Genomic DNA, 26,443 nt, shown 5'->3' with positions numbered 1-26,443 from the left:
AATAAAGTCTTAACTAAATCCTATGTTATTTTTGTCTTTGGGGTTGTGTTTTAGAAAATAAAGTTCACGATCCATCATTTTTGCCCAGTCTGCCTACTTGAAATGCATTGTTCTTTATTAAACCTGTCAGATCGCTTGTCATAACTCCTGGGCACTATGTGAACTACTATCTGATGAGTTAATTCTCTTCTTTCAGGAATCTGCTGTATGTAAACCCTCAGAGTCTAAACTTTGCCAACCGTCAGGGCTCTGCTCGCAACATCACAGTCAAAGTGCAATTTATGAATGGAGAGGATCTGAGCAATGCAATGCCGGTATGCCATTAACTAAAAGAATAAGTCACTCAAGTGAATTTAATATTTCTATTATTGGAAGGTTTGAACTGTTTCCACTTGGTAATTTATGGATGTAATTGAAGTATTCTTTAGTTGGGAATTTTCCTTTTTCTGCAACACTTTATGTATGTTGTTGTAAAATTGATGCTTTTATCTTTCAGGTCATATTCGGGAAGTCAAGTTGTGCAGATTTTTATAAAGAGGCCTACACTGCAGTTGTGTACCATAACAGGTGAGAGAGTCGATCTAAATTCAGATTCAAAACCTTGTTTTATTACTAAAGTTAATCAATCAGAACAGAGTCTGATTAGGAAGATTCTTTTGCTCCCTGGATCTTTATCACCGCCTGAAATATTGTTGTAATGACCTTACTTTGGGCCTATTCAACCGTCTATAAACCTCTACTAAGACTTTAATTAAAAAAAAGACAAACAAAAGAACAATTTAATTTAGGTGTGCAGTTTTTTTAAAAGACAGTCTCTAAATTTGAAAAGTTTGCACAGTTGTGGTTGTATTTGACCCTGTTTGGCCTTAATTCTGCCCAGTACCCTAGTTTTTCCATACCATTCAAAATTATTCTTATTTTTAAAAGGAAATTTCTTCCTCTGTTTCTGAACGAAAATAATTTTGTCCATGAGAAATGAGAGCCCAGCTATGACCTCTTTTAAACAGTTTCTGGTTTTTCCCTTCGAGTCACTTCTAGTCTATTTGTTGATGTGCCTGTTGTAGTTGCTGGTTGTTTCTGCAGAGAAACAGAAAAAGGCCTGCAGAGAAAGTTTCCTCCTCTGGGACCTAAAAGAATACAGCAGAAGTTAGTTGTGACTTGTTATGTAATTTGCCTTTGTTTTTCACTTAGGGACCTCAACGAATTTTATTCGTTGACCAAGATATGAATGACAGAACTGGCGGTTAGGTAGTTTCTGAACCAGTGTCATAAATGGTTTAAAATCTAAAATGTCCTTTTTGTAGTTAGTTGAATCAATGTGTGCTTGGACAGGTTAAAAGGAAAGTTTTCATCAGTTAATATGCCAGGGTATTTGTAAGGACTTCTGTGGACATTATAGCAGGTAAAACTACGGAAGTTTCTTTTTGTTTGAGAACAACATATCCAAGAGTTTTGTCTCCTTTAATACCGTTTTTGTGTGTAATAAATGCAGCTGATAAATGTCAAATGCATGCAACAGATAAAAAAACAAGCCCAAAAAAAAAAAGAGAGGGATCAGTAATATTGTACATGTATGTATGTAAATTCTTAAATGAACAAAACCTAATGCACAGCCTTGGGGTACATGCTTTGTGACATTCTGATTACAGGAAAATAACTTGAAAACCAGCTGTATGTTCGGTCTGAAAAACCAACATCTGAAAACCTCTCCCACAGGATGTAACTGGCTACAGAGTCAAACCTGTTTAAGACATTTTAAAAAGTGCACCACACTGGTTCTTTCCATCAAAGGTTCCAACAAAACCTTTTAAGTGGAGGTGATGGCGGTGTGAGCGCTCGCAGTGGCTTGCCACTGCTCTGCAACAAACAGTGAAAGCAGGCAAAAGATGAATTATTCTATTTTAACTGTAAAGTGTATACCTTTGAGCCACGTTTGCACTGTGTTTTGTTGTCTGACATACTTACTGCCAACAGACTTTCATTGTCATGCCCTGTGCATGTGATGATAATAAAGTTTATATTTTAATACGTTAAGAAGCAGTTACAGTGCAGTGCTGTTTTCTAAAACCAGAAACAATGAAGACGTAGAACATTAAGGAATATTACATTAGTTTGAATGTAAATGTAATGGAAAGTTATGTGACAGCTGCAGTGGGACATAAGAAATGAGGGCGATGGTTGTTAGGGCTTGCTGATTATTTGTATTTTTGAGCACTAGGTCATTTAAGGGTTTTATAACTTCACTGATGGAACATTTTGGGTTTAACATTTTTCAATACTGGGATCCTGATTTACAGGTGAAAGGGGTTGTGATTTACAGTCTTCATCTAACAGGCAGCTGGAAGAAAAAAATGTCTATTAAAGCAGGAAATGTTTCAGGTTTGTCTGACACTGGGATGGAGTTGACAAGTGGAGGAGATTGGCTAGAACATTCTTTTAGAATTTGACATTTTAATTTTTATGGTCATTTTTGTTTGGTTTTACAGTATTATTTGGAGGCGGTTTTAACCTTAAGGCATGTATATTTAAACATGATGCCTAAACTCTTGAACTTTACTCTGACCTGTGAAAATCTGTACCTAGCATTATTTGTTTTTAATCCATTGTAACATTTCTTTTTGGTACAAAATCGTACACTGCTTAAAAAAGTGTTTATTTTCTCTTAAATGGTGGCACATGTGTTTAAAAAAAACCACATTTGTGGGTTGAGCAGTGGAGCTCAGTTTGTGTGTTGCACCCATTTAAAAACTTGCTAAGTCATTTCTGCCAAGCCCAAAAGGGATTCTGCTGTTGCCTTGGGTTTGGTGTTGTTTTTGGAATTAGATGAATGAAGTCTGGAAAAATAAGACATATTGGCATTTTCACAGTTTAATCATATAACAAACAAAGGCTTCAGTGGTGCATGGAAGAACCGTACGCAGCAATAGCCTGGCTCTTCTCCGTCATGCTTTAGTCTGTTAAATGACCTACAGTAATATAGATGGCATTTAAAAAAATAACAATTGTTTTTATGAGGAAAAACATACTGTAGCTTTGTAGAAATGAAGAGTGGAATTTGGGTGTGGGATATTTTTGTGGATTGGGCACCTTAAGTGTCTAACAAACAAATATATATTGTTTCATTTCCAATTCACCTGTTTGTTTAACAAGAAGCAGTTATACTGTAGACATAAAATCTTTCACATTTGTAATTAATGCCATCAGATCCCCTGACTTTCATGATGAGGTAAAGATCAAGTTGCCTGCCTCCCTGTCAGACCACCACCACATTCTCTTCACGTTTTACCATGTGAGCTGCCAGCAGAAGCAGAACACACCACTGGAGACCCCTGTGGGGTACACGGTAGGTGAAACTAGTGTACCTAGAATAGTGTACCTGCTTGTAAGGCTGGAGGTACTGATGAAAATAATCTGTGTGTTTTATTCTTCTCCAGTGGATCCCAATGTTACAGAATGGACGTCTGAGAACAGGACACTTTTGTTTGCCTGTATCTCTTGAGAAGCCGCCACAGTCCTACTCTGTTCTCTCTCCAGATGTAAGATCTGATATTTTAGCGTGTTATTTTTAACATATCAATCTGCTAAATCCAGCAAGACTGTATGCAATGTCCCGTTAGACCGAATAGGATGTTTACAGGTCTCAGTCAGCTTGATGTTAAATGAGCAGTCTGTGATGTCAGCCAATGCCAGTGAAAGTTAAAAGTTTATTCTCTTTAATAGGCATTATTTTATATCTACTTTCTTCAGGGCTTTTTGTGAATATCAGTAATTGTTTTGAAAAATGAGAAACACAGGACTAAAGAATGATTTTTTTCTAGTAATGCATGGGTATTAAAATGCCTTTAAACGGTAAATCACAAAGGGGATTATAGAGATCTCCAATAGAGTTCAACTGCAGTTTGTTGCAACATTTGTTATGTACCTGTTATTGGCCTTTTGATATAAGCCTTCTAGAAAGAACATATCTCGTGCCTTCACTCTTTCCCTTCAGTTTTTCCTTTCTTTTGTGCTAAAGCAAGCCCAGATTTTCTATGTCTTATATTTCAGGTTCCTCTGCCAGGAATGAAGTGGGTAGACAACCATCGTGGAGTTTTTAATGTGGAACTGGTGGCTGTTTCAACTATCCACACACAGGTATAAATACACTGCTCAAAAAAAATAAAGGGAACACTTAAACAACACAATATAACTCCAAGTAAATCAAACGTCTGTGAAATCAAACTGTCCACTTAGGAAGCAACACTGATTGACAATCAATTTCACAGCTGTTGTTCAAATGGAAAAGACAACAGGGGGAAATCTTTGGCGATTAGCAAGACACACTCAATAAAGGAGTGGTTCTGCAGGTGGGGACCACAGACCACTTCTCAGTACCTATGCTTTCTGGCTGATGTTTTAGTCACTTTGAATGTTGGTGGTGCTTTCACACTCGTGGTAGCATGAGACGGACTCTACAACCCACACAAGTGGCTCAGGTAGTGCAACTCATCCAGGATGGCACATCAATGCGAGCTGTGGCAAGAAGGTTTGCTGTGTCTGTCAGCGTAGTGTCCAGAGCCTGGAGGCGCTACCAGAAGACAGGCCAGTACACCAGGAGACGTGGAGGAGGCTGTAGGAGGACAACAACCCAGCAGCAGGACCGCTACCCCCACCTTTGTGCAAGGAGGAACAGGAGGAGCACTGCCAGAGCCCTGCAAAATGACCTCCAGCAGGCCACAAATGTGCATGTGTCTGCACAAACGGTTAGAAACCGACTCCATGAGGATGGTATGAGGGCCTGACGTCCACAGATGGGGGTTGTGCTCACAGCCCAACACCGTGCGGGACGCTTGGCATTTGCCAGTGAACACCAGGATTGGCAAATTCGCCACTGGCGCCCTGTGGTCTTCACAGATGAAGGCAGGTTCACACTGAGCACTTGTGACAGACGTGACAGAGTCTGGAGACACCGTGGAGATTGATTTGCTGCCTGCAACATCCTTCAGCATGACCGGTTTGGCAGTGGGTCAGTAATGGTGTGGGGTGGCATTTCTTTGGAGGGCCACATGGCCCTCCATGTGCTCGCCAGAGGTAGCCTGACTGCCATTAGGTACCAAGATGAGATCCTCAGACCCCTTGTGAGACCATATGCTGGTGTGGTTGGCCCTGGGTTCCTCCTAATACAGGACAATGCTAGACCTCATGTGGCTGGAGTGTGTCAGCAGTTCCTGCAAGATGAAGACATTGAAGCTATGGACCAACCCGCCCGTTCCCCAGATCTGAATCCGATTGAGCACATCTGGGACATCATGTCTCGCTCCATCCACCAACGTCATGTTGCACCACAGACTGTCCAGGAGTTGGTGGATGCTTTAGTCCAGGTCTGGGAGGAGATCCCTCAGGAGACCATCCACTGTCTCATCAGCAGCATGTCCAGGTGTTGTAGGGAGGTCATACAGACACATGGAGGTCACACACAATACTGAGCCTCATTTTGACTTGTTTTAAGGACATTACATCAAAGTTGGATCAGCCTGTAGTGTGTTTTTCCACTTTAAGTTTGTGTGTAACTCCAAATCCAGGCCTCCATTGCTTAATAAATTTGATTTCCTATGATGATTTTTGTGTGATTTTGTTGTCAGCACATTCAACTTTGTACAGAACAAAGTATTCAATGAGAATCTTTCATTCATTCAGATCTACAGTGCCTTGCGAAAGTACTTGGCCCCCTTGAACTTTTCAACCTCTTGCCACATTTCAGGCTTCAAACATAAAGATATAAAATTCAGATTTTTTGGGAAGAATCAACAACAAGTGGGACACAATCGTGAAGTGGAATGAAATTTATTGGATATGTCAAACTTTTTTAACAAATAAAAAATTGAAAAGTGGGGCGTGCAATATTATTCGGCCCCCTTGCGTTAATACTTTTTAGCGCCACCCTTTGCTGTAATTACAGCTGTAAGTCTCTTGGGGTTTGTCTCTATCAGTTTTGCACATCGAGACTGAAATTCTTGCCCATTCTTCCTTGCAAAACATCTCAGGCTCAGTGAGGTTGGATGGAGAGCGTTCGTGAACAGCAGTCTTCAGCTCTTTCCACAGATTCTCGATTGGATTCAGTTCTGGACTTTGACTTGGCCATTCCAACACCTGGATACGTTTATCTGTGAACCATTCCATTGTAGATTTGGCTTTATGTTTTGGATCATTGTCTTGTTGGAGGATAAATCTCCGTCCCAGTCTCAGGTCTCTTGCAGACACCAACAGGTTTTCTTCCAGAATGGTCCTGTATTTGGCCCCATCCATCTTCCCATCAATTTTGACCATCTTCTCTGTCCCTGCTGATGAAAAGCAGGCCCAAACCATGATGCTGCCACCACCGTGTTTGACAGTGGGGGTGGTGTGTTCAGGGTGATGAGCTGTGTTGCTTTTACGCCAAACATATCATTTTGCATTGTGACCAAACAGTTGGATTTTGGTTTCATCTGACCAGAGCACCTTCTTCCACATGTTTGGTGCGTCTCCCAGGTGGCTTGTGGCAAACTTTAAACGAGACTTTTTATGGATACTTTTGAGAAATGGCTTTCTTCTTGCCACTCTTCCATAAAGGCCAGATTTGTGCAGTGTATGACTGATTGTTGTTCTATGGACAGACTCTCCCACCTCAGCTGTAGATCTCTGCAGTTCATCCAGAGTGATCATGGGCCTCTTGGCTGCATCTCTGATCAGTCTTCTTCTTGTTCAAGATGAGAGTTTAGAGGGGCGGCCGGGTCTTGGTAGATTTGCAGTGGTCTAATACTCCTTCCATTTCAATATGATTGCTTGCACAGTGCTCCTTGGGATGTTTAAAGCTTGGGAAATCTTTTTGTATCCAAATCCGGCTTTAAACTTCTCCACAACAGTATCTCGGACCTGCCTGGTGTGTTCCTTGGTCTTCATGATGCTCTCTGCGCTTTGAACAGAACCCTGAGACTATTACAGAGCAGGTGCATTTATACGGAGACTTGATTACACACAGGTGGATTCTATTTATCATCATCAGTCATTTGGGACAACATTGGATCATTCAGAGATCCTCACTGAACTTCTGGAGTGAGTTTGCTGCACTGAAAGTAAAAGGGCCGAATAATATTGCACGCCTCATTTTTCAGTTTTTTATTTGTTAAAAAAGTTTGACACATCCAATAAATTTCATTCCCCTTCACAATTGTGTCCCACTTGTTGTTGATTCTTCACAAAAAATTAGAATTTTATATCTTCATGTTTGAAGCCTGAAATGTGGCAAGAAGTTGAAAAGTTCAAGGGGGCCGAATACTTTCGCAAGGCTCTGTAGAATGTGTTATTTGAGTGTTCCCTTTATTTTTTTGAGCAGTGTATTTTGTGCAGCAGCTTCACAATATCTTACAGAGTTTAGTGACTTTTCAGATTATCTGTCTTTACCTTTACTATATTGTTTCTTTTTGCTTGTTTTTATCTGTTTATATTTTGATGTAGTGTAGTTATACCTGTGAAAGTAACTCCTTTGAATATAGACCTACTTCTCTGGTGGGTGGCATAACTTTTGCATAGATAATCATTTCAAATTTTCACTGAAGTGAAATTGAAACCTTTTTTTTTATTTTTACTAAATTTTCCTTTCCAACATTATTTTAATAGTGGGTAAGTCTTACCTTGCCAGCAATTTACTGAGGTCTACCCCATCTCTGTATCAGCTGGTGGTTGGAGGCTTGACTCTGGGGCTTAGAAGCCTTACTGCAGCTAATGTGCTCTTAAATCACCGCTCTTGGGAGAGATTAGATTTGTTAGATTCCCACATGTTCTTGTGGTAATGTTCGTTTTGCAGTTTTTACACAATGAGCCAACTCGACGACATAGAGGGGAGGAGATGAGTCGATTCAAACTTATTTTTGTTTTTCCCTTAGATTTTCTTACAACTTCTAAAAATATGTATTTAATTTATGTTTTGGTTTTAATGGGAGATCTGTCAGTCAGAGATTTTGTATTGGGAATTGTGTAAAGCTTTACAGGAATTGTGTAAAGCTCTGACATGTCAGTACTGATTTTTTAATTCCAGTTTCTTTTTAAAATAATGACAAGAAAATACTTTTTTTTCTACTTTCTGGAGGGATTGAAACAATGATTTATGAAAAACAGCCCAAAGTTACAAAAGTGTCTCTTAAAATCTACAAATAGGGTTAAAATCCTCCAGACTATGAGAGAGGTATTTATACAGATCAAACCCATATTATATTTACAGTATTGTCTTTTATTCCTCTATCTTTTTTCTTTTTTTTTTTTTGCACACCTAATTTGTTTCTGCTATATCCATTTAAAAAAACATATTTTTTCAACTTAATATTTGAGAGAGAAAAATCTGATTTGTTGTTTTGTGTTTTTTTTTTGTAACCATAAAGGAGCCTTAGGAAGCCTTTCTGTGATAATTAATCATTAGTAATTATGAGAAGCAGCCATATATGAGAGAGAGCATTTGGACTTAGAGCTATGCAGTTAAAAATGGGATTTTGCTGTTATTTCAAAACAAAGACACCAATGAGATGATATTGTTTCCTCTCTTTGGTATCTTAGTGTTAGCTTTTTGCATCAATAGTGCAATTAAAGTAGTTAGCATCAATAACTGTAAACATTGGTGTGTTGTGAATATTTCCCAGTAGAGTAAGTGGATCTTGAGCTTAACTGTGAGATTACCAGTCTGTCTGAATGAACCGCCAACCCCAGAAAATGATTTAGTTTTTTTTTTTTTATAAGCTTCAAATATAGTCTGTGCTTCCTGTTACTTCATTTTTAAACACCTAAACATGGTTGGCCCTACGTCGGCTTTCCTCAGTGACAACTTCCACTTGGCAGAGTGCTATTGTCAGTACAATCTGGTAGAGCTCAACTATGATGCGTTCACCGATTGGAAAAATATCAGATTTTTAGTTTCCAACTAGACGGGCACCAGTCAGGGTTAAGCAAATGAAAAATTGCTGAATTCTTGGTGGATCTCAAGTTTCCCGCTTGTTTTCTCTCTTTTTCCTTGCTTTTTTTTTGGGACAATTTCTTACCAATACTGTAGCAACTTTCTCATACTTATCCCACTCTCTTTTTCCAGGACCAGTACCTGGATAAGTTTTTCGCCTTGGTGCATGCCCTGGATGAGCATGTGTTTCCGGTCAGGATTGGAGATATGCGTATCATGGAAAACAACCTTGAGACTGAGCTGAAGTCCAGCATTGCAGCACTAAATTCGGCCCAGCTGGAGCCGGTGGTTCGATTCCTTCACCTCCTACTTGACAAGTTGGTGCTGCTCGTAGTTCGGCCACCAGTCATCGCTGGACAGATTGGTATGATTCTGGATTATACTGACTAAAAAGAAAAGAGTATGGAAAGAGGTGGAAATATTGAATTTGTTTTATTATTCCATTCCCGTGCATTCAGTTCTTACGTTTGTTGCTTCCAGTGAATCTAGGTCAAGCGTCCTTTGAGGTGATGGCATCTGTAGTGAACCGGCTTCACAAGTACCTGGACACCAGCCAGGACATGCACGGTCGCAACAGCCTGCTGTCCTCTTACATCCACTACGTCTTCCGCTTACCCAGCACAGATCCCAGCTCGTCATCACCAGGTATTCTACAGCCAACACATTCAACATGCGCTTTCTTTATTCCTTATCTTTTTTTTTCACCTTGTTTTAACTGCATTGATTTCCCAGCTCACCCTCACTGCTTGTGTTTTACCAGACCAGCCTGCCTTAATTTCTCTTTCATTTCTTTTACCTTTTGACTTTTTTTCCCTTCCACATCCATTTTGTCTTCTGCCTGCCCAACACAGACCCCAACTCATCCTTAACAGGTATATATGATCCATTACTCTACATTATAATATACATTTTTTTTTTTTTTTTTTAAGGATGCATGTTTTTTATCCTTGCTTATTAACTCATAAACCCCCTGTTACAGCTGCATGTTAGGTTCACTGTGTTGTTCGGGTCAGGATAAGTTTGGAAAAAAGATTATTCCATCCATGCATCCATGTAAAGGCACTGAGATCTTTGTAAATTTAAGTAAAGTATTCATTTTTGACATGAAAAATGCTTAGAAATATTTTATTTATGAATTTTAGAGACTTACAACCTTATGGTTTGGTGCAGTGCCACCTCCCTACACTTCCTACATGTCACAGCTACTATATTCCCTTTTATTTTAGCTATGTCAATGGGATGTAAATGCTCTATTAGCTTCTTACTGGGTATACTAAACACATTTGGCAGCAAGATGCTGCAGTTCAGCACCAATAGTTGCTACTACAGGGTTCCTGCAGTCTTGAAAAACATGGAGTTTTTTGTAAGGTCTGGATAAATATGGAAAAGATAAGTCAGTCCAGAAAATGTTTGAGTTTCATATTTTATTCCTTATTACATTGTCTAAAAGATATTCATTACTACCAAATAACATCATTTATCATTTTTGACATGAAAAATGCTTAGAAATCTTTTATTTATGAATTTTAGAGACTTACAACCTTATGGTTTGGTGCAGTGCCACCTCCCTACACTTCCTACATGTCACAGCTACTGTATTCCCTTGTGCTATGTCCTAGGTCCTGGAGGGTTGGGAGGTTCGGTTCACTATGCCACCATGGCTCGCTCGGCTGTTCGACCAGCCAGCCTCAACCTCAGTCGCTCCCGTAGCCTCAGCAACAGCAACCCTGACATATCCGGTACGCCCACATCTCCCGATGATGAGGTTCGCTCCATAATTGGAAGCAAGGTAAGAATTCAAAAAATCAGGCTTTAACGTCTTTCATATGTCAGGTTTGAAAGATCTGTTGGAAAGGATAAAAGAGGCACCCTCACTGTGAATGGTGATCGAGTGCCAATGTGCACAGTTGCAGCAGCATAGATATCATTTTTGGTTACTTAAACTCAAGCATCGTTTGACTTATCCACGTGTGGATGCTAATTACCACAGGTAATTATTTAGCATTTTTGCAATTTGAAAGCTCATTGATTTGGGAAGTAGTCTGACTCCAATTAGGTGCGTGAAAAGGATGTATACTTCTCAATCTACATAACGCAGAGGCCTCCATGTGAACCATGACCCATTGTGGATGTGAGCTAAATAGCCTTTGCGTAAACATAAGATTGGACATCTTATCTCTCTAACCGTTGTAACATCAACCTGTCACTGACTGAGGCATAAACAAACGATGCTAAGTGTGTCCAGGTTCTACTTTCACACTAATCAGTAAATACTGTCAGTGACATATTTTCAAAGCTGTGACAAGTGGTTCCATTCATGTTTTTATTATTGGCTTTTTTGTCTTTTATTTCATTGAATTTATCTGTTTTCATGCATTTTACCTTGTATGATTTGGGATTTCCTGTCTTCAACCTTTTTTTTTTATTTACCTCAGAAAGTCCATGTGCAGTGAGTGAATGACTGAATGTGCTTTTTAACAGCTTTGTAACCATTATATGATGGATGCAGCCCTTTAATGATGAATGCCCCTCTTTCTGCTAATATTTAACTAAGCCTGTTTTTATTTGTGCAAACATAGAGAAAGAGATTTGAACAACGTTTCAACCTTGCTACTTTGTGGTGATGATTTGAACCTTAGTTTACTGACAGCTAACCTTTTTGGGGGGGCCTTTGGCATCTTCCAGCAGTAATGACCTTTAAACCTCTTTAACATGTCATTATTCCTTCCCTCCTCCTTGCCCCCGTGCTGCTCGCTTGTTCCCTTGCTTCCTGCCTGCCTTGCGTCCTCTGACCTTGGCACACCTAGGGCTTAGACCGCTCCAACTCGTGGGTGCACACCATGGGCTGTAGTGCCCCCTGGGGATCCAGCCCTGTGTCCGCTCCAGAAACCATTCAGGTGGTTTTATGAATGCCCCGTCCTTCACTTTGCCTCACTACAAGAACAACCTTAATGGATACTGGAATATTTACGTTTTGGTCTATTGTTGTTGCTGATAGTCATAAAGATCTGTTGAGAGATATTTTGTAATGTCACACTCTGTTATGAATACTTGTCATGAAAGTGCTTACAATGGTCTGAAGTCACATTGCTCTCATTGTCAACCGCTATTTACTAAATATGACAAAACTCAGACCAAAAGTATATAGGACCAAAAGTGCCGTAATTTAATAAATAAATAAATCATTCAATTATCAAATACAGATGTAGTTCATTCAAAATGTAAGTAAAGTTATCAATGTAGCGTCGGTAAAAAATAGCTCTCTTAACTGTACTAACGTCCACGCAAAGTTAACTTAGGTGACCCAGAAGACTCAGATGCCTGAGTTCATAAAGATATATGCAACTAACTGGGTATCCTCAAAAAAAGTTAGATATTATTATGTCAACCTCTTCTTTTTCTTTGAAAAAAAAAGTATATATATTTACAGGAAAACAAAAAACTAGGCAAAAAGTTATTTATTTCACAGCAAATTTGTCTGCATTTGCCTGTTTGTTGCAGAGTGGATCCGAAGTCATAAAATGACACAAACTCGGCCAATAAAGCTGATTTTGATTCTAAATAATTTAAACGTGAAGTATACTTTTTCCAAATTATATGTCCTGAGGCATGAGGTCTAAAATTTAAATATTATACTTAAAAATGGCATCAAAGACTTAAATTTGACTTCTTGGAATTGGCAGAAACCCTGTAAGTGTGTCATTGTCGTGTGCTACATGTCATTGTGGATTTCTTTCTTTTTTTTATGTGGACCTTACTCATAAAAAGCCGAGGGTGCTTATGATTGGTCTGAAAATGACATGCAGTGCAAATGCTAAATCATATGCTAAGGGTCTGCATGAAGCCTAATCAATTATAAATGACTTTAACTTAGAATGACTTCTAATTTTAGTCAATGTCCTGGAATTATTTGATGAAGTTTTAATCTTTATTAATGTATACAATACATTTACTTCTAGTAAGATTTTAATTATAAGATATGTAATATTTATTTCATGATCTATTTATTTATGACATTGTGGCACTTTTGACACTCCATAGGGAAGCCATATACAATGTTAATATTGTAATAAAAGACCAAAACTTCTGAATATTACAGCATTCTCCTAAACTTTGAATCACAATCCTTCCATGATTTCACTCATGGGACTCACAGCCGCCTCCATGACCTCTCTTCCATCCTAGGCCTTGTTCAAAAATGGCATTAACGTGTTTGTTAGTGATCCAACTGGAAATGCACAGCACTTTGTAACAAATGCTTAAGACTTTATATCAGACCACATTCAGAGATGGTGATATTTATTTTAGCTATGTCGATGGGATGCAAATGCTCTATTAGCTTCTTACTGGGTATACTAAACACATTTGGCAGCAAGACGCTGCAGTTCAGCGCCAATAGTTGCTACTACAGGGTTCCTGCAGTCTTGAAAAACATGGAGTTTTTTGTAAGGTCTGGATAAATATGGAAAAGATAAGTCAGTCCAGAAACTGTTTGAGTTTCATATTTTATTCCTTATTACATTGTCTAAAAGATATTCATTACTACCAAATAACATTTATCTGTGGTTTGCCACATGGTAAAATGAGTTTAACTCCTTAGATATCAGTATTGTGGTTTTTGAGCTACTCACTGACGACATACAGCTAAATGAACACCCAACAATGAAGTAAAAAAGGGCAGACTCACTGCTTCTTTGGCAATTAGAGTTTTAAACTGGACCTGTAACTATTAACCTGAGTCTTTTTCTTTGAGATCTGACAAAACAAAACATTTTTCAAAGTCCTTTGAATAAAAAGTTGATGGACTGATGTCGCTAGCAGTTTTAACTCCAACAGAACGTTCTCCCAATTGATGCATTACAGCATATGTCCCTAACCTTCATCTGATTTTTATTCAAATTTAAAAAAGTGCTGTTAGTTGATGTGTTTAAAGATTTGACGATGTTCTTAGTTTTGATGCATTTAGTAAATAAATAAAAAAGTGGTTTCTCAGTGTTTTTTTCTTCCAATCAGAGCAAATTTCAATCAATACTCTGAAACAGCCATTTATTACACTGTCAACTCCAAGGCTGAGGTTTTTTTCGCCTTGTTTGCTTTCTGGAACATTTCAAGGTAAATGTTTTGAACTCAAAAATCCATCATGTTAATACAGCTATCAGGAATATCTAGAAATGTGAGTCTGGAAAAGTATGTAGAAACTCCGGTATCACCCATTCATTTTAGTAAAGGCTGACAATATCAATTTAAAGTGAGGCAAACTGTCTTTAATGATATCTCATAAATTCTATAGCTTCACTTAAAAGAACTGGTTTAGGTGGGTGGTGGAAGTTCTGCATCTGGAGCTGTGTTTGTGATTGGATCACTGAAGACTCTTGTTGGTGCCAAGTATGAAAAAGGTTTCAGAATGTTAACACCCTTTGCTTTTCACATCTAACGCGTCTCTTTTTCTTCTTTTACTTGCATGTAAGCCATTTAGATCCATATGTCCAAATCCCAGTTCTAAGTAGGGACTACAATTCTCCATTTCTTGCTTTCCATGTTCCATTAGAGGTTTCAGCACAACGGTTAGGCATTACTCAACATTAAACAGAAACATAAGTATAAAGATTTCATTCACATTGTTTTTCGATGGGAAAGAAAAAGAGTAGCGTTAGATTTATTTTAATTGTTGTCCCAGATCTTTTTTTTTGTGTTCCTTCTCTTCCACTCAGCTAGTTCGCCTGCATGGCTCTGCTGACCCTACATTTTTTATTCTGTCTGCTAAGATTTGTGAATTTATGTGAGTGTGAATGTGTATCAACCCATGTGAGCTCTTTGCCACACATTTTCGTTCAGGGTTGAGTCCTATTTCATTTCAAGTTTTTGTGTCATAAGCATCGTTACTTAAAAATATAGACATCATGCTTCCTAGGTGGTATTGTGTTTGTTTATACAATTATAAATACTCTACCGATTTACATTGCCTTAAGAAGTCCTTCATACCCTTTAACTAGTCCACATTTTACAATGTATTTAATTAGGATTTTTATGTGATAGACCCACAGGTGCATGCTTCTACCTGCATATAATTTAATCTCATTGTAAATGCAGCTGTTCTGAGAGGGACTCGGACGTTTATTAGAAAACATTTATGAACAAACAGCATCATGAAGACCAAGGAGCACAGCAGACAGTTCAGGACAAATCATTTGAGTGGAGAGGAGACAGCTAACATGTGGAAGAAGGTGCTCCGGTCAGATCAAGATTTATCTTTCCAGCCTCCATGCAGAATTCTACATGCGATGACACTGTAAGTCAGAACATTATATTTATCTAGCAGTTTTACAGATAAAAACCATAAATCAAAATCTAAAATTGAAAAACTATACAAATAGTTGAAACAAATGTACAAGATCTTAATGAAAAGTCTGTTTCAATGAGAATGTTTTCTGCTGCATTTATAAGCTTCAAGACAAAGTAAAAAGAAATATTGTTCCACAGTAGAAGTGCAACAATCTGGAAAGAGCAATCCTCATATTTTATATGTTTTATATCTGGTCTTTAGGATTAGGAATTTATTTTAATTTGAGGATCTAACGGCTCGAGTTTAAATATGTGGCTTTAACACTGCACATCACCCTTACGACACCATCCCCACTGTGAAAAATGGTGGTGGTGGCATCATGCTGCGGGGATGCTTTTCTTCAGCAGGGAAAGGGAAGCAGGCCAGGGTTGATTGAAAGTTGCATGGAAATAAATATGGGGCAGTCCTGGAAGAAAACCTGTTAGATGCTGCAAAAGACTTGAGATAAACCGTAACCTCTAAACATACAGCCAGAGCTGCAGTGGAATGGTTTAGATCAAAGCAAAGTCTGTTAAAAGGGTCTGAATACAAATGCACACCACACTTTTCCGATTTTTCACTGTGAAACATTTTGAAAGTCATCTATTCTTTTCCTTCCACTTCACAATTTATGCACTATTTTGTGTTGATCGATCACATAAAAAACAAATAAAAAAAGAAATTGCAGTTTGTGGTTATAATGTGACAAAATGTGGAAAAGTTCTAGGGGTATGAATACTTTTGCAAGGCACTGTTACAGTAAAACATTGTAGAGTAAATTGTAGAGTAGTGTCAGTGTTTGTCATTTGACTGTCTCTTCATTCTTGTATTTACCTGTAGGGATGCAGAATGGTGCAACATCACCAAAATCAGTCACTTAAACACTCGGCCTTGTATGCAGCCATTTTGCATTTCTACCGTAGGGCATTCAAGCCAATATTCCTCTAGCTCAGTGGCACAACATTTTGGTGTTGTGGTCACGTCCTGTGTCTAATTGTTTGTGTTCCTGTGTATGAAAAGCAACACTATCACAAAAAGTGTGTTTTGTGCATGTTTATATGTGGGGAATGTGCGACCCAGCATAAGGTCCCGGTGGCCCACGTGCTGAGGGACAGCCCCACACTTTGTTGATCCTCCACTAACCTTGCTGTCACCGTTCCATTCATCCCACTCATAGGCCATGGAGCGCTGTGGCAATCGCATGTCTTCGCACACTGAGAGCGCCAGTTTCTTGCAAACTTTAACAGGACGGTTACCCACTAAAAAGGTAGAGCCACTTGCACTGGGGGAGGAGCCAACCCCGCCCTCGTTGTCTGCGCCTCCTCACCTGTTCTGTCTGTGGATGTGTGCTTCTGGATTGGTTGATGTCGTATTTGTTTTCTGTGTTGTTTTTGTTGAATGCTGTATATCACTACTTTTGCCTCTCATTGTTGATATTTTAAGAGCCTTTGAATGTTTTTCTTTTTAGTCTGGCTAAAGCTGATTGTGAGGTGATCACGTTGTCTGGGAAGTCTTCTCAGTCATGGAAAAAAAATCTTAGCATTGTGTTGTTTTTTGCAAATGTGTGAATATATCCTAATACATAATATATATATTATAAGATTATTAAAAAACAATTCTGCTCAAGCTGACCTGAAATGCTGAACAGTCTGTGTAATCTGCTGTCCAGCTTTTGTAAGATTTGACAATAAGTTTGCCCCTTTTTTGTCTTTGTTAACAAAATTAGGGAAGACTTGCCAGGCAAAAGTTGGTGTGTTAGCCAGACTATGCTGAATGTCAGTGTTGAATATAGACTAAGGGAATTTTATTTATAGGAACCTTTAAGCAATAAAATCTATGTTATTAATTATTTTAGAATGAAATAAAACTATTAAAGCTAAATAGCATTATCAGGTTTCACTGCAAAATGCTGTAGGCTAAACAGAGACCACATTTTATGTGTAACCCACACAATCTTTATTCTTATGGTTATTTAAAATCTGTTTGAAAACTGTTTTCTGAAGTGAGTCTGCCTTTATTGAAGTTAATACTCCGAGTTCTCCTGGATTATTCCTTTGCTTATGTATTTTATGTACAGCATGTTTTCTTAATAACAGTTAACAATCCCTCCCTCTAGGTTAATTAAAACAGGATGAGAGGGTTTTTTTCCTAAATTTAGTGTATCACCAACAAAAACTTACAGCCAGTTAGGTTTTTGATTTAATAAAACCTTTACTGCATTATTTTAAAAAAATAAATACATTGAAAAGCGATTTTATGATATACTAAAAGAGCCCTCTACTTTTATGGCACCTATGGTAAAAGATGTTTAAAGAGCTTTAAAATAAATGTTTGCTTTATTTTAAAGGCCCCTTTTCCAGTAGGACAGCATTTATGCACACACAGACAGATCTTTGACTATAGCTCTTTGCACAATCTCTCTGGATCCTCCTGTGATGGTCATAAAAGAAGGTTGATTTGCTGAGCCTCTTTTGATTTGACCGCATGTTTTGGGACGTTATCCTACCGAAAGCCCTATTTTCATATTTCTTGGCAAAGGCTATCAGATTTTTCTTTTCATGATTTCATTCACTCAGCCAAAGGTCCCAATTTACTCTTTATAAGAGAAAAAGGCACACAGCTTTTCCACCAGAGGTTCAAGTTCCTGTCCCAGACTGGTGCTAAAGCCAGGTCAAAGCCAGGTCATTACATCATCATAAAGGTTTTAAAGTGCCTGTGACATCGAATATTTATGGTAAATCCAATAACATTAAGGGAAAGGAAACATTGATAAAATATTTAAACTGATTGCTGCTATAATAGCCAGCAACACAGACAGCAGCAAATATTTCTTTAGATATATTTCCGTCACTTGAGACGAAGCAGAGTCAGAAGAAACTCAGCTTTCATCAGATGGCAGAGCTGAGAGATGTCATTTTTTTAAACGTTATATTAGAATCTTTAGAGAAACAATTATTTAAATATATTGTATGCGTGTGTAATTTATGTTATTTTAATAATAATAATTTCAGATTATTAATAATAATAAAAATAATTTCGGATTTTTTATGATTAAGCATAACTGCCGATATCTAAATGTACATTTGTGACAAGGAAGTATTCTTACCTGCTGAGCCTTGATCCGTTTAGCAACAACAACCTCTTCTCTGATCTTTTCACATCAGATGCTCTGAACAGCAGGCTATAGCCTCAGCTTCAACACTGGACCTCTGACATAATTTCTCTTGCAAAATCAGAGGTTTCTTGTCCAAAGCAGTTTGCTGAAAAGTCCTCCGATCAGAACTGGCTGTACCAGCCCATCTGTCCCTCGTCAGTTTCCCAGCTCTGATCCAGGCAGCTCTGATCCTCTTCGCTTTAGGAAAGTAGTGCAGACTAACGGCTGCTGTCGTAGTATCACTGCCACCACCAGCAATGCACCGTTTCACCATATTAATGCTGTTTTTAATGCAACTTGGCTTCTACCTGAACATTTTATCATTGACACTCACACAATGAATGACCGGAGACTTTCCCATAGATGTCATTTCCGGGCAACTTTGGACTTGCAAAATTTACATCAAAATATGCTTATTTTGTGTCACAATTGTCTTTTATCACGTCTTTAATCTAATATCATGTCGATTACTGCCCAGTACATATAGATGTTTTCTTTCAATTTCTGTGTTTGTGGGGCTTTGTGTCACAGGCACTTTAAAGGACTGAGTCAGAAATGGCGTTTTTTGATTCAGGGGAAAATAAGCAGCACCTCAACTCTATGCTGGAGAGACAGTCTTGACCTTTTCATTATAGTTGAAGTGTGTGTTATTTCTTTTTTTTTTTTACTGTGTTTCAAACTTGACCAATCAAGAAAAAGAAACACAGAAGTTTTAAACGTGGCATTATGATTGGCTGCTGTTGCCCATGAGCCCACCTCTAGATCCTGAAAAAGTGGTTCTGTCCTGTTCTAGCACCAAAGAACTGTATTAAACACTGGATTTTTCTGGTTGTTTTAATTCAAATTTAAAAGATGTATTTATTTTAAGGCTTTTTCACATCTTCCCCATGGGAGGAGCTGTAGAGGGGGCTGCAGGTAAAGCTCAGCTACAGATGTATGCCAGTAAAGACTGCTGTACATTTTCAGGCACCTTAATTTTTTTCTTCTGGCTCTATTACTTGTTGTTTCCTTCTCTGTCAATGTCTCTCCCTCTCCATCTGTCGACCTTTATGTTTGAATTTTGCTACCCAGCTCTTTCATGAGGAGTTGGCCCTGCAGTGGGTGGTGAGCAGTGGAAGCGTTCGGGAAGGAGCTCTGCAGCAGGCCTGGTTTTTCTTTGAACTGATGGTAGGAGATGACTTACTTGGGTACTCTTACCCTGATTTGTCTTACTACCTTTTTAGAAAAACATGACAGTGTTGTATGTTTTATCTCATCAAAAACCTATACTACAGGTAAAGAGCATTATCCACCACCTTTACTTTACTGAGCGCTTGGAGTCGCCAAGGAAAAACCGATTTCCTGAGCGCTTTATGGATGACATTGCAGCGCTGGTCAGCACCATTGCTGGAGACATTGTTTCTCGCTTCCAGAAGGTAAGTAAGGACCATGTAGAGACTTCCTGCCTGTACAAAAACTGTTCAGAAGTACAGGAAATGATTATCCAAATGTAACATTTTTCTTTTGGTTTGGGTTTTTGACTAACAAACCTATATGGTCCTGTAATTATGCCCCACAATTTTTAATGAATTAGAAATGAAAACGTATTGTTTGTTCTTGACATGGTTTCAGGATCTAGAGTTGGTGGAGAGGATAAACACTAGCCTGGCCTTCTTTCTCAATGACTTGCTGTCAGTCATGGACCGAGGATTTATCTTCACATTAATCAAGACATATTGGAAACAGGTTCCTCTTACTCCAACCATCCATCCATCCATGAATTTTCCTTTCCTCCATCTTTCTTTGCTTCTGGTCTCCTGTTTTCATAGGTTCCAAATTTAAAGCCTGACTGCAGTAGAAATATATTTACAAATTCAGAGTGTAATATTTACTTTTAAAATCAGCTAAAAAAAGATTGAACACTTTTGGAAATTTGAATTCAGAAGTGTAAAAAGATATCTGACAAAAAACTTAATTTCCTGGTATACAGGGACCTTGTTTAAGTTGTACTTCAACATTTAGAATATGTTTTACAAAAGGACTTATAAAGAAAGAATTTCCTTTTCCATCACAGCTCTAAACATTACATGAAGTACAAATTTTGGGATTTTTGACTGCACATTCTCCATCTATCTGAAATAACACAGTTCACTGTGCAGGAAGATTTACATTCCTGTTCTCGACTTTCTCTGTTCAGGTGTCGACAAAGCTTTACGCTTTGCAGAACCCAACTCTGGAGTCTTTAAGGCTTGATTTTCTGAGAATCGTTTGTAGTCACGAACACTACGTCACCCTGAATCTGCCCTGCAGTCTGCTAACCCCACCTGCCTCACCTTCGCCATCTGTATCCTCAGCAACCTCACAGGTTAGTCATACTACTACAAGGTTCAGAAACTTAGGCTGGCAGTTTCAGTCAAAATGGCCACAGATCATATAAAAATTGTTGCCTTTTTCTCCAACAGAGCTCTGGGTTTTCCACTCACGTCCAGGACCAGAAGATAGCCAACATGTTTGAGCTTTCTATCCCATTCAGAGAGCAACATTATCTGGCTGGGCTTGTGCTGTCTGAGCTGTCTGTTATACTGGACCCAGATAATGAAGGGTTTGTATGCTTATCAAGGTGATTTAAAAGTGAATAAATGAATATGAAATGTTCATATCCTCTTTAACTGTTTGACTGCAGGATGTTTGGTCTCCATAAGAAGGTGGTAAGTGTTGTTCACAACCTCTTGTCAAGCCATGACTCTGACCCTCGTTATGCTGACCCAGAGGTCAAGGCTCGGGTCGCCATGCTCTACCTGCCTCTTATTGGAATTGTTATGGAAACGCTGCCACAGCTCCATGACTTTACAGGTACGACTCAGAAGTTTATTTCTAAGATTAATTAAGTGAAGCCTCGGCGTTATCAGATATTCTTAAAAAAGCATAGCAGTTCTGCACAGATTAAGACTGCAGGAATAAAACCGAAAAGGCAGCATTGTTATAGTTAGAGATGCATCGTTTATGTTTTTTCTGGCAGGTAAGGATATCTAGTTTTCTTTGAGGTCTGACCTGCTAATTCAGATTTTGATCATTTTGTTCTGAGGGTTCTTTGATATTTTTGAGTTTATCTTAAAATAAAGACTTTACAAAATTATGTTATTATCCTCATTTGTCTAACTTTTATCAGATGTGTATCAAGCTCTAGAGTGTTTCAAAGGACATACTGTTGGTTGGTGCATTAACAGAATAAAAATGGTGGACGTTTTTAGTTTTGTTGCATTTAATAAATAGAAACAATCGGTGTGTTCATATTCTAATGACGTAAACTGCTTGTGAAATTAAAATTAATCAGAATTAAAATATATATATATATGTTTACAAGTAATTTAAATGTTGGGTATTGACTAATACTTATACATGTCAAATGTGTCTGTCATGTACAGATCTATTACTACTCGGCAAATAGCTGTACTTTTTATCAGGTTTCTCTTTCTGGAGTCAGAAAGGAACAGTCCATTTGGAAAATGTTGGTTCATTTCAGTCTACTATTCTTGTCAAATTAAGCAAATACTCTGAGAATTTCACACAAAAAGATTTGAACTCTTGCTTTTGGACTTTAAATAGCAACTTCACACTGCACCCTTTAAGGTTATCAGTTGAGCTTCAAAGGATGGTGTTCCCTAACATCATGTTCCCAGCTAATCTCTAACCGCCGTTATTCCTTATCTCGTGTCTTTTGCTATTTTTAGACTGTGAACATTTGTGTCTACCAAGGTCTAAACCTAAATGAAGTTTTAATGAAATTCTCTCATCCTTCTGTATAGTCATTAACACGCTTTTTTATTATGTGCAACTCTTTTTTTGTATAATTAGAGTCCCACAATCAGTGGGGTCGGCCTGGCTGTCCGCAGGGTGCAGCTGTGGGTAGCTGTGGAGAAGAAACAGAAGGAGAGGGTAACAGTATGATCAGTCAGACTGTTGCCATGGCAATTGCGGGTACCTCCACTGCATCTCCAATGTCTCGACCAAGTAGCTTTTTGCTGAACTCACAGGTAGTTTTCTGGTTTCCACATGACATAATGACTCATATGTCGGTATTTTATAAAAGTGTCTCACCAAATTATGTTCCCATCTGCTATCGGTTTCTCCCTGGGATTTGATCTGGAAAATCACTCCAGACGGGTCGACAGCATGGGAGCTTCTCGGCCGAGTCGAGTCGCAGTCTGCTGATCTGCCTGCTCTGGGTTTTGAAGAACGCTGATGAGCTGGTGCTGCAGAAATGGTTTACAGACCTGTCTGTGTCTCAGCTTAACCGTCTGCTGGATCTCCTCTACCTCTGCGTCTCCTGCTTTGAATACAAGGTAGCACCACTGATGAGAAGTACAGACATGGATATATTTACTCTCACCTGTGGTAAAAATGCGTAAAAAAAAAAATATATATTTTGTTTTTGATGCAGTAGTATGACCTTGCACAGAAAAATCAGAAAAAATATCTTTACTTTAAGTACATTTATTTGTGTTGTGATTATGAATATATTATATAATATTAATACTTTAATATTTTATCAAATAATATTTTGGTCTGTTAAGGGTTGTCCTGTGAATACCAGCCCAGTAAGGCGATGATATTAGGACAAAATAGAAAGGTGTGAGACGAGCTCTGACATTATTGAACAGCATAAACTCTGCACATATATGGAATGAATTCACACAATTTCTTAAAATACAAGAATGTATTAACAAAAATAAGTCAACTCAAAGTCAAACATATTTCAATCAACAAACTCTTTACTATGCTAAAACAATCCAACTAAACTACCAAGCAGAATTAAAGAATAACGAAGACTAATGGACTATGTACAATATAAACAAGTTGATTAAAGATGATTGGAAAACATGTCCGAAAGTGATGCAACATTACCAAAATATTATTTAATAAAATAATGTTTTAAAGAATGATCTGCTGAATAAAACCAACCTTCTGGATGACCAATTCTCAACGGTGTTTAATTAGCTGCCTTTATTTATTAAAATAATATTTAAACAAATATTATTTTGAATAAGAACCAAATCTTTCTGGGGAAATGGGACTTAATGGTGTTTAATTAGTTTTCAAGTTTAGTAAAATAATATTTAGGGAAATATTATTTTCTAGATTGAAAACTAACAACCTTTTTGGGTAAATGATCTTTAGCAGGCAAGCACTTGTTCTTAGCTGTTAGCGGTTGAAGCTAACAAAAGAAGCTTATAGCTAATCATCAGAATCAAACACATACCTTTAAAATACCATTAATAAAAGGGTCAAAATGCATAAGCATGGACAGCGCATTATGGCCCATCTTCTGTGTTTAAAATCACCCTTTAAATAAAGTTTGTCTTAACTTTAAAAAAAACACAGAACACATAAACTGAGCCCGTGTGCTGAGCAGATAATCTGCTAGCACTAAGATAGCTGAGTTTCAACATAAACAAAACCCAACGTCATAAAACGAATAATGTTTAGATTATTTCATTCTAAACTACTTCTCTTTGCCCAAAACTCAACCTCTTATGTGAACCGTGCTGAGGAAAAGTTGTCCGGGCAACGAAGTTGAAGGTTAACTTGCTAACCTCCGTAGCTGTGGGGTGGGGCGGCTCGTTCTGTCGGCCGGCCAAACTGCACGTTATTGCTGTAACTACGGTGATGTGGTTCCGTTGTCCTTCCTTCAGACCGGGAAAACTGCTCCACTCGGTGTCGTAGAGACAGGGTCTCTGCTGGGAACTCTCTATAACAGTTTGATTCTGTAGACCTCAGAGAGAAAGTCAAGCAACGCTTGTACCTTAATTACCCCCGTTCATGAATGAATACCGGATACACAAACAGTAATTCATTCCTACTTAACTTAGAGCATATGATCGCTTGATCTTATGACACTCTTGGATCCAGTTTGAAGAGTTATGTCTGTTTGCCAGCAAAGAGACATTAGCGCGCTGTGTCCCTCCGTCCAGTTCCACTGGGGACCTGCGTGGAAGAGGTCAGTTTGTTGCAAAAGCGGGGTTTTTATTCTGACGTCACGGGAAGTCCGCTGTTATTCCCTGTTTCTGGCTGTGCTGGAAGTAGGTTAATGCGATTTATTTTGAAAGTTCCAGAAAAGTTCTTGCTGGCCCATCATGTTGTACCTATGGCTGGGGTCCCAACATTTGGTAGGGAAAAAACATGTTAAGAAATAAATGTCTGAACAAAAATGACCAGTGCAACACCTGTTACTCCTAACAGTCGTGTCTTTTTGCTAATAGGACAGAATTTAATCTAAAATTCACAAGGTTTAGAGCGTACAGAGAGAGGGATCTTCATTTTTGCACAATTTATCTAGGTTGTTTACAGTCCTGGATCCTGGTTTCTCTCTTATACAAGCATCTCTCCAGTTCACCCCACAAGGTGTCTATAGGATTTATGTCTGGGGACTGAGAAGGCAATGGAAGGAGGTTGATTTTTTTAATCTAGGGAACCGTTTCTGTGGTGATGTGGCCATATGTCTTAGATCACTGTGCTGCTGAAAGGCTGAATGTACAATTTACAAGTTTTCATTAGTCTTCAATGGATTTTTTGTTTAATCTCCTGGTATTTCAAAGAGCTCATGATGCCATGCCCTCTAAACAAGGTTCCCTGGGCTTTTGGAAAAGAAACTGCCCTCCACCATACCCGACAGTTGGCATTAGGGGCTTTTCCACATATTCGTTTGTTTCACATTAGATGCAGCTGTTTTAGAACTGCACTATTACGGGACAATATTCAATTGAGATGCTAAAAATGAAGATTTTTGATTGTAATTAACCCTAAATTTTTCTCTTTACAATTACATAATGTCATCCCCAAGCATCTAGCTTGTTGTAGAAAACCTCAAATTTTAGTCTCATGTGAGCAAAGCTCTGTGAAAGTTGCAGTAGCTTTTAGGAAATGCCACATGTTTATGTTTGTGATGGTAAGACATAACATGCTTCTTCCTGACATGCCTCACTAACAACCAATTAGGATTTAGATAGCATCCTATAGTTATGGAGACTTGGTGACCCCAAGATTAATCTCTTTCCAGGTTAGTTCTCTAACTGTGAACTTTGAACTTCATGCCGCTGTCTGTTTGATGGCAAGATAGACTTGGATCTTTTAGCTTAGTGGCTAGTGTCTAAATGCGCTTTTGCATCATAGAATATTTTTCCTTATGGAAACAAATTCATAAATACATCAATTACTAATAAAAAGGTTTTGGAAACCCTGAGCAATTTAAAATGTAAAGCACAAATTAAAAAAATATTTCTTATTAAATTTTAAGGGTACCAACAACTGTGCCACTAGTGATTTTGTTAACATTATTCATTTTTATCATGGGATTTTTTTCCCTGATGGAATAATTGTATTCTTTGACATTTGTTAGCGTGTGTGTTACTGCAATAAAGGGTGAATGTATTTTAATGCTTTTCTGCAGTTTTTCACAGATTGCCAGTAAATGCAAATAAAGTTTAACTGTAAAATCCTGTGAGAAGGGTGATCGTGCATTTTCCTTATCCATTATAGGCAAAAGCATCATTGTACTTTGTCCTCAATAGTGATAAAGAAACATCTGGAGATACTTGGCCGCTTTCTGTGCTCCAGTTATCTGTTTAGTTTCTGTTTTTTCTTTAGAAAACCTTCCTGCTGTGCTGCAACTTTGCTCTTTGCTCTTCTTTGCGTGTGCTTTTGCTTCAATGCTACTAACATGCTTTGCTTGCTGGGTGCTGTTCTGCAAGTAACTTCCCCCACTGTGTGTTTTCTGTCCTTTCACTCACCGTGCTATCCATGGAAACAAGGCCCATGTTGTGTTCACCATGCAGGGAAAGAAGGCATTCGAGCGCATGAACAGCTTAACTTTTAAGAAGTCCAAAGACATGAAGGCCAAGCTGGAGGAGGCCATACTGGGCAGCATCGGCGCCAGGCAGGAAATGGTGCGCCGCAGCCGGGGACAGCTAGGTGGGACTACACACTTTTCCACATGCACATGTAGGTGAACCTGCATTCAAAATAGGCAAAC

At 38.4% G+C, this 26,443-nt stretch overlaps 1 protein-coding gene across 18 annotated transcripts in view; it reads left to right on the top strand.

Annotated features, from left to right (window-relative positions):
- The window catches only part of dock7 (dedicator of cytokinesis 7), a 73,628-nt gene that overhangs the window by 24,130 nt on the left and 23,055 nt on the right, over nt 1-26,443 (top strand). For 5 of the 18 annotated variants that reach the window (XM_047373817.1, XM_047373815.1, XM_047373813.1 and 2 more), the window contains exons 15-34: nt 197-314; nt 497-567; nt 3,205-3,343; nt 3,435-3,536; nt 4,048-4,134; nt 9,092-9,323; nt 9,440-9,604; nt 9,811-9,831; nt 10,579-10,748; nt 11,767-11,856; nt 16,459-16,548; nt 19,507-19,602; nt 19,710-19,850; nt 20,047-20,160; nt 20,612-20,779; nt 20,877-21,016; nt 21,098-21,267; nt 22,270-22,448; nt 22,575-22,757; nt 26,223-26,382. In XM_047373817.1, the coding sequence (XP_047229773.1) occupies nt 197-314; nt 497-567; nt 3,205-3,343; nt 3,435-3,536; nt 4,048-4,134; nt 9,092-9,323; nt 9,440-9,604; nt 9,811-9,831; nt 10,579-10,748; nt 11,767-11,856; nt 16,459-16,548; nt 19,507-19,602; nt 19,710-19,850; nt 20,047-20,160; nt 20,612-20,779; nt 20,877-21,016; nt 21,098-21,267; nt 22,270-22,448; nt 22,575-22,757; nt 26,223-26,382 (2,636 nt within the window). The remainder of the gene's footprint in view (nt 1-196; nt 315-496; nt 568-3,204; nt 3,344-3,434; nt 3,537-4,047; nt 4,135-9,091; nt 9,324-9,439; nt 9,605-9,810; nt 9,832-10,578; nt 10,749-11,766; nt 11,857-16,458; nt 16,549-19,506; nt 19,603-19,709; nt 19,851-20,046; nt 20,161-20,611; nt 20,780-20,876; nt 21,017-21,097; nt 21,268-22,269; nt 22,449-22,574; nt 22,758-26,222; nt 26,383-26,443) is intronic. The other 13 variants (XM_047373823.1, XM_047373822.1, XM_047373821.1 and 10 more) reach the window with 7 other exon arrangements.

Source organism: Girardinichthys multiradiatus, chromosome 9 (genome assembly GCF_021462225.1).
Source record: "Girardinichthys multiradiatus isolate DD_20200921_A chromosome 9, DD_fGirMul_XY1, whole genome shotgun sequence".
NCBI classification, from domain to species: domain Eukaryota; kingdom Metazoa; phylum Chordata; class Actinopteri; order Cyprinodontiformes; family Goodeidae; genus Girardinichthys; species Girardinichthys multiradiatus.
The sequence above is the reverse complement of the archived record's forward strand: the minus strand, read 5'-3'. Positions and strand labels throughout refer to the sequence as shown.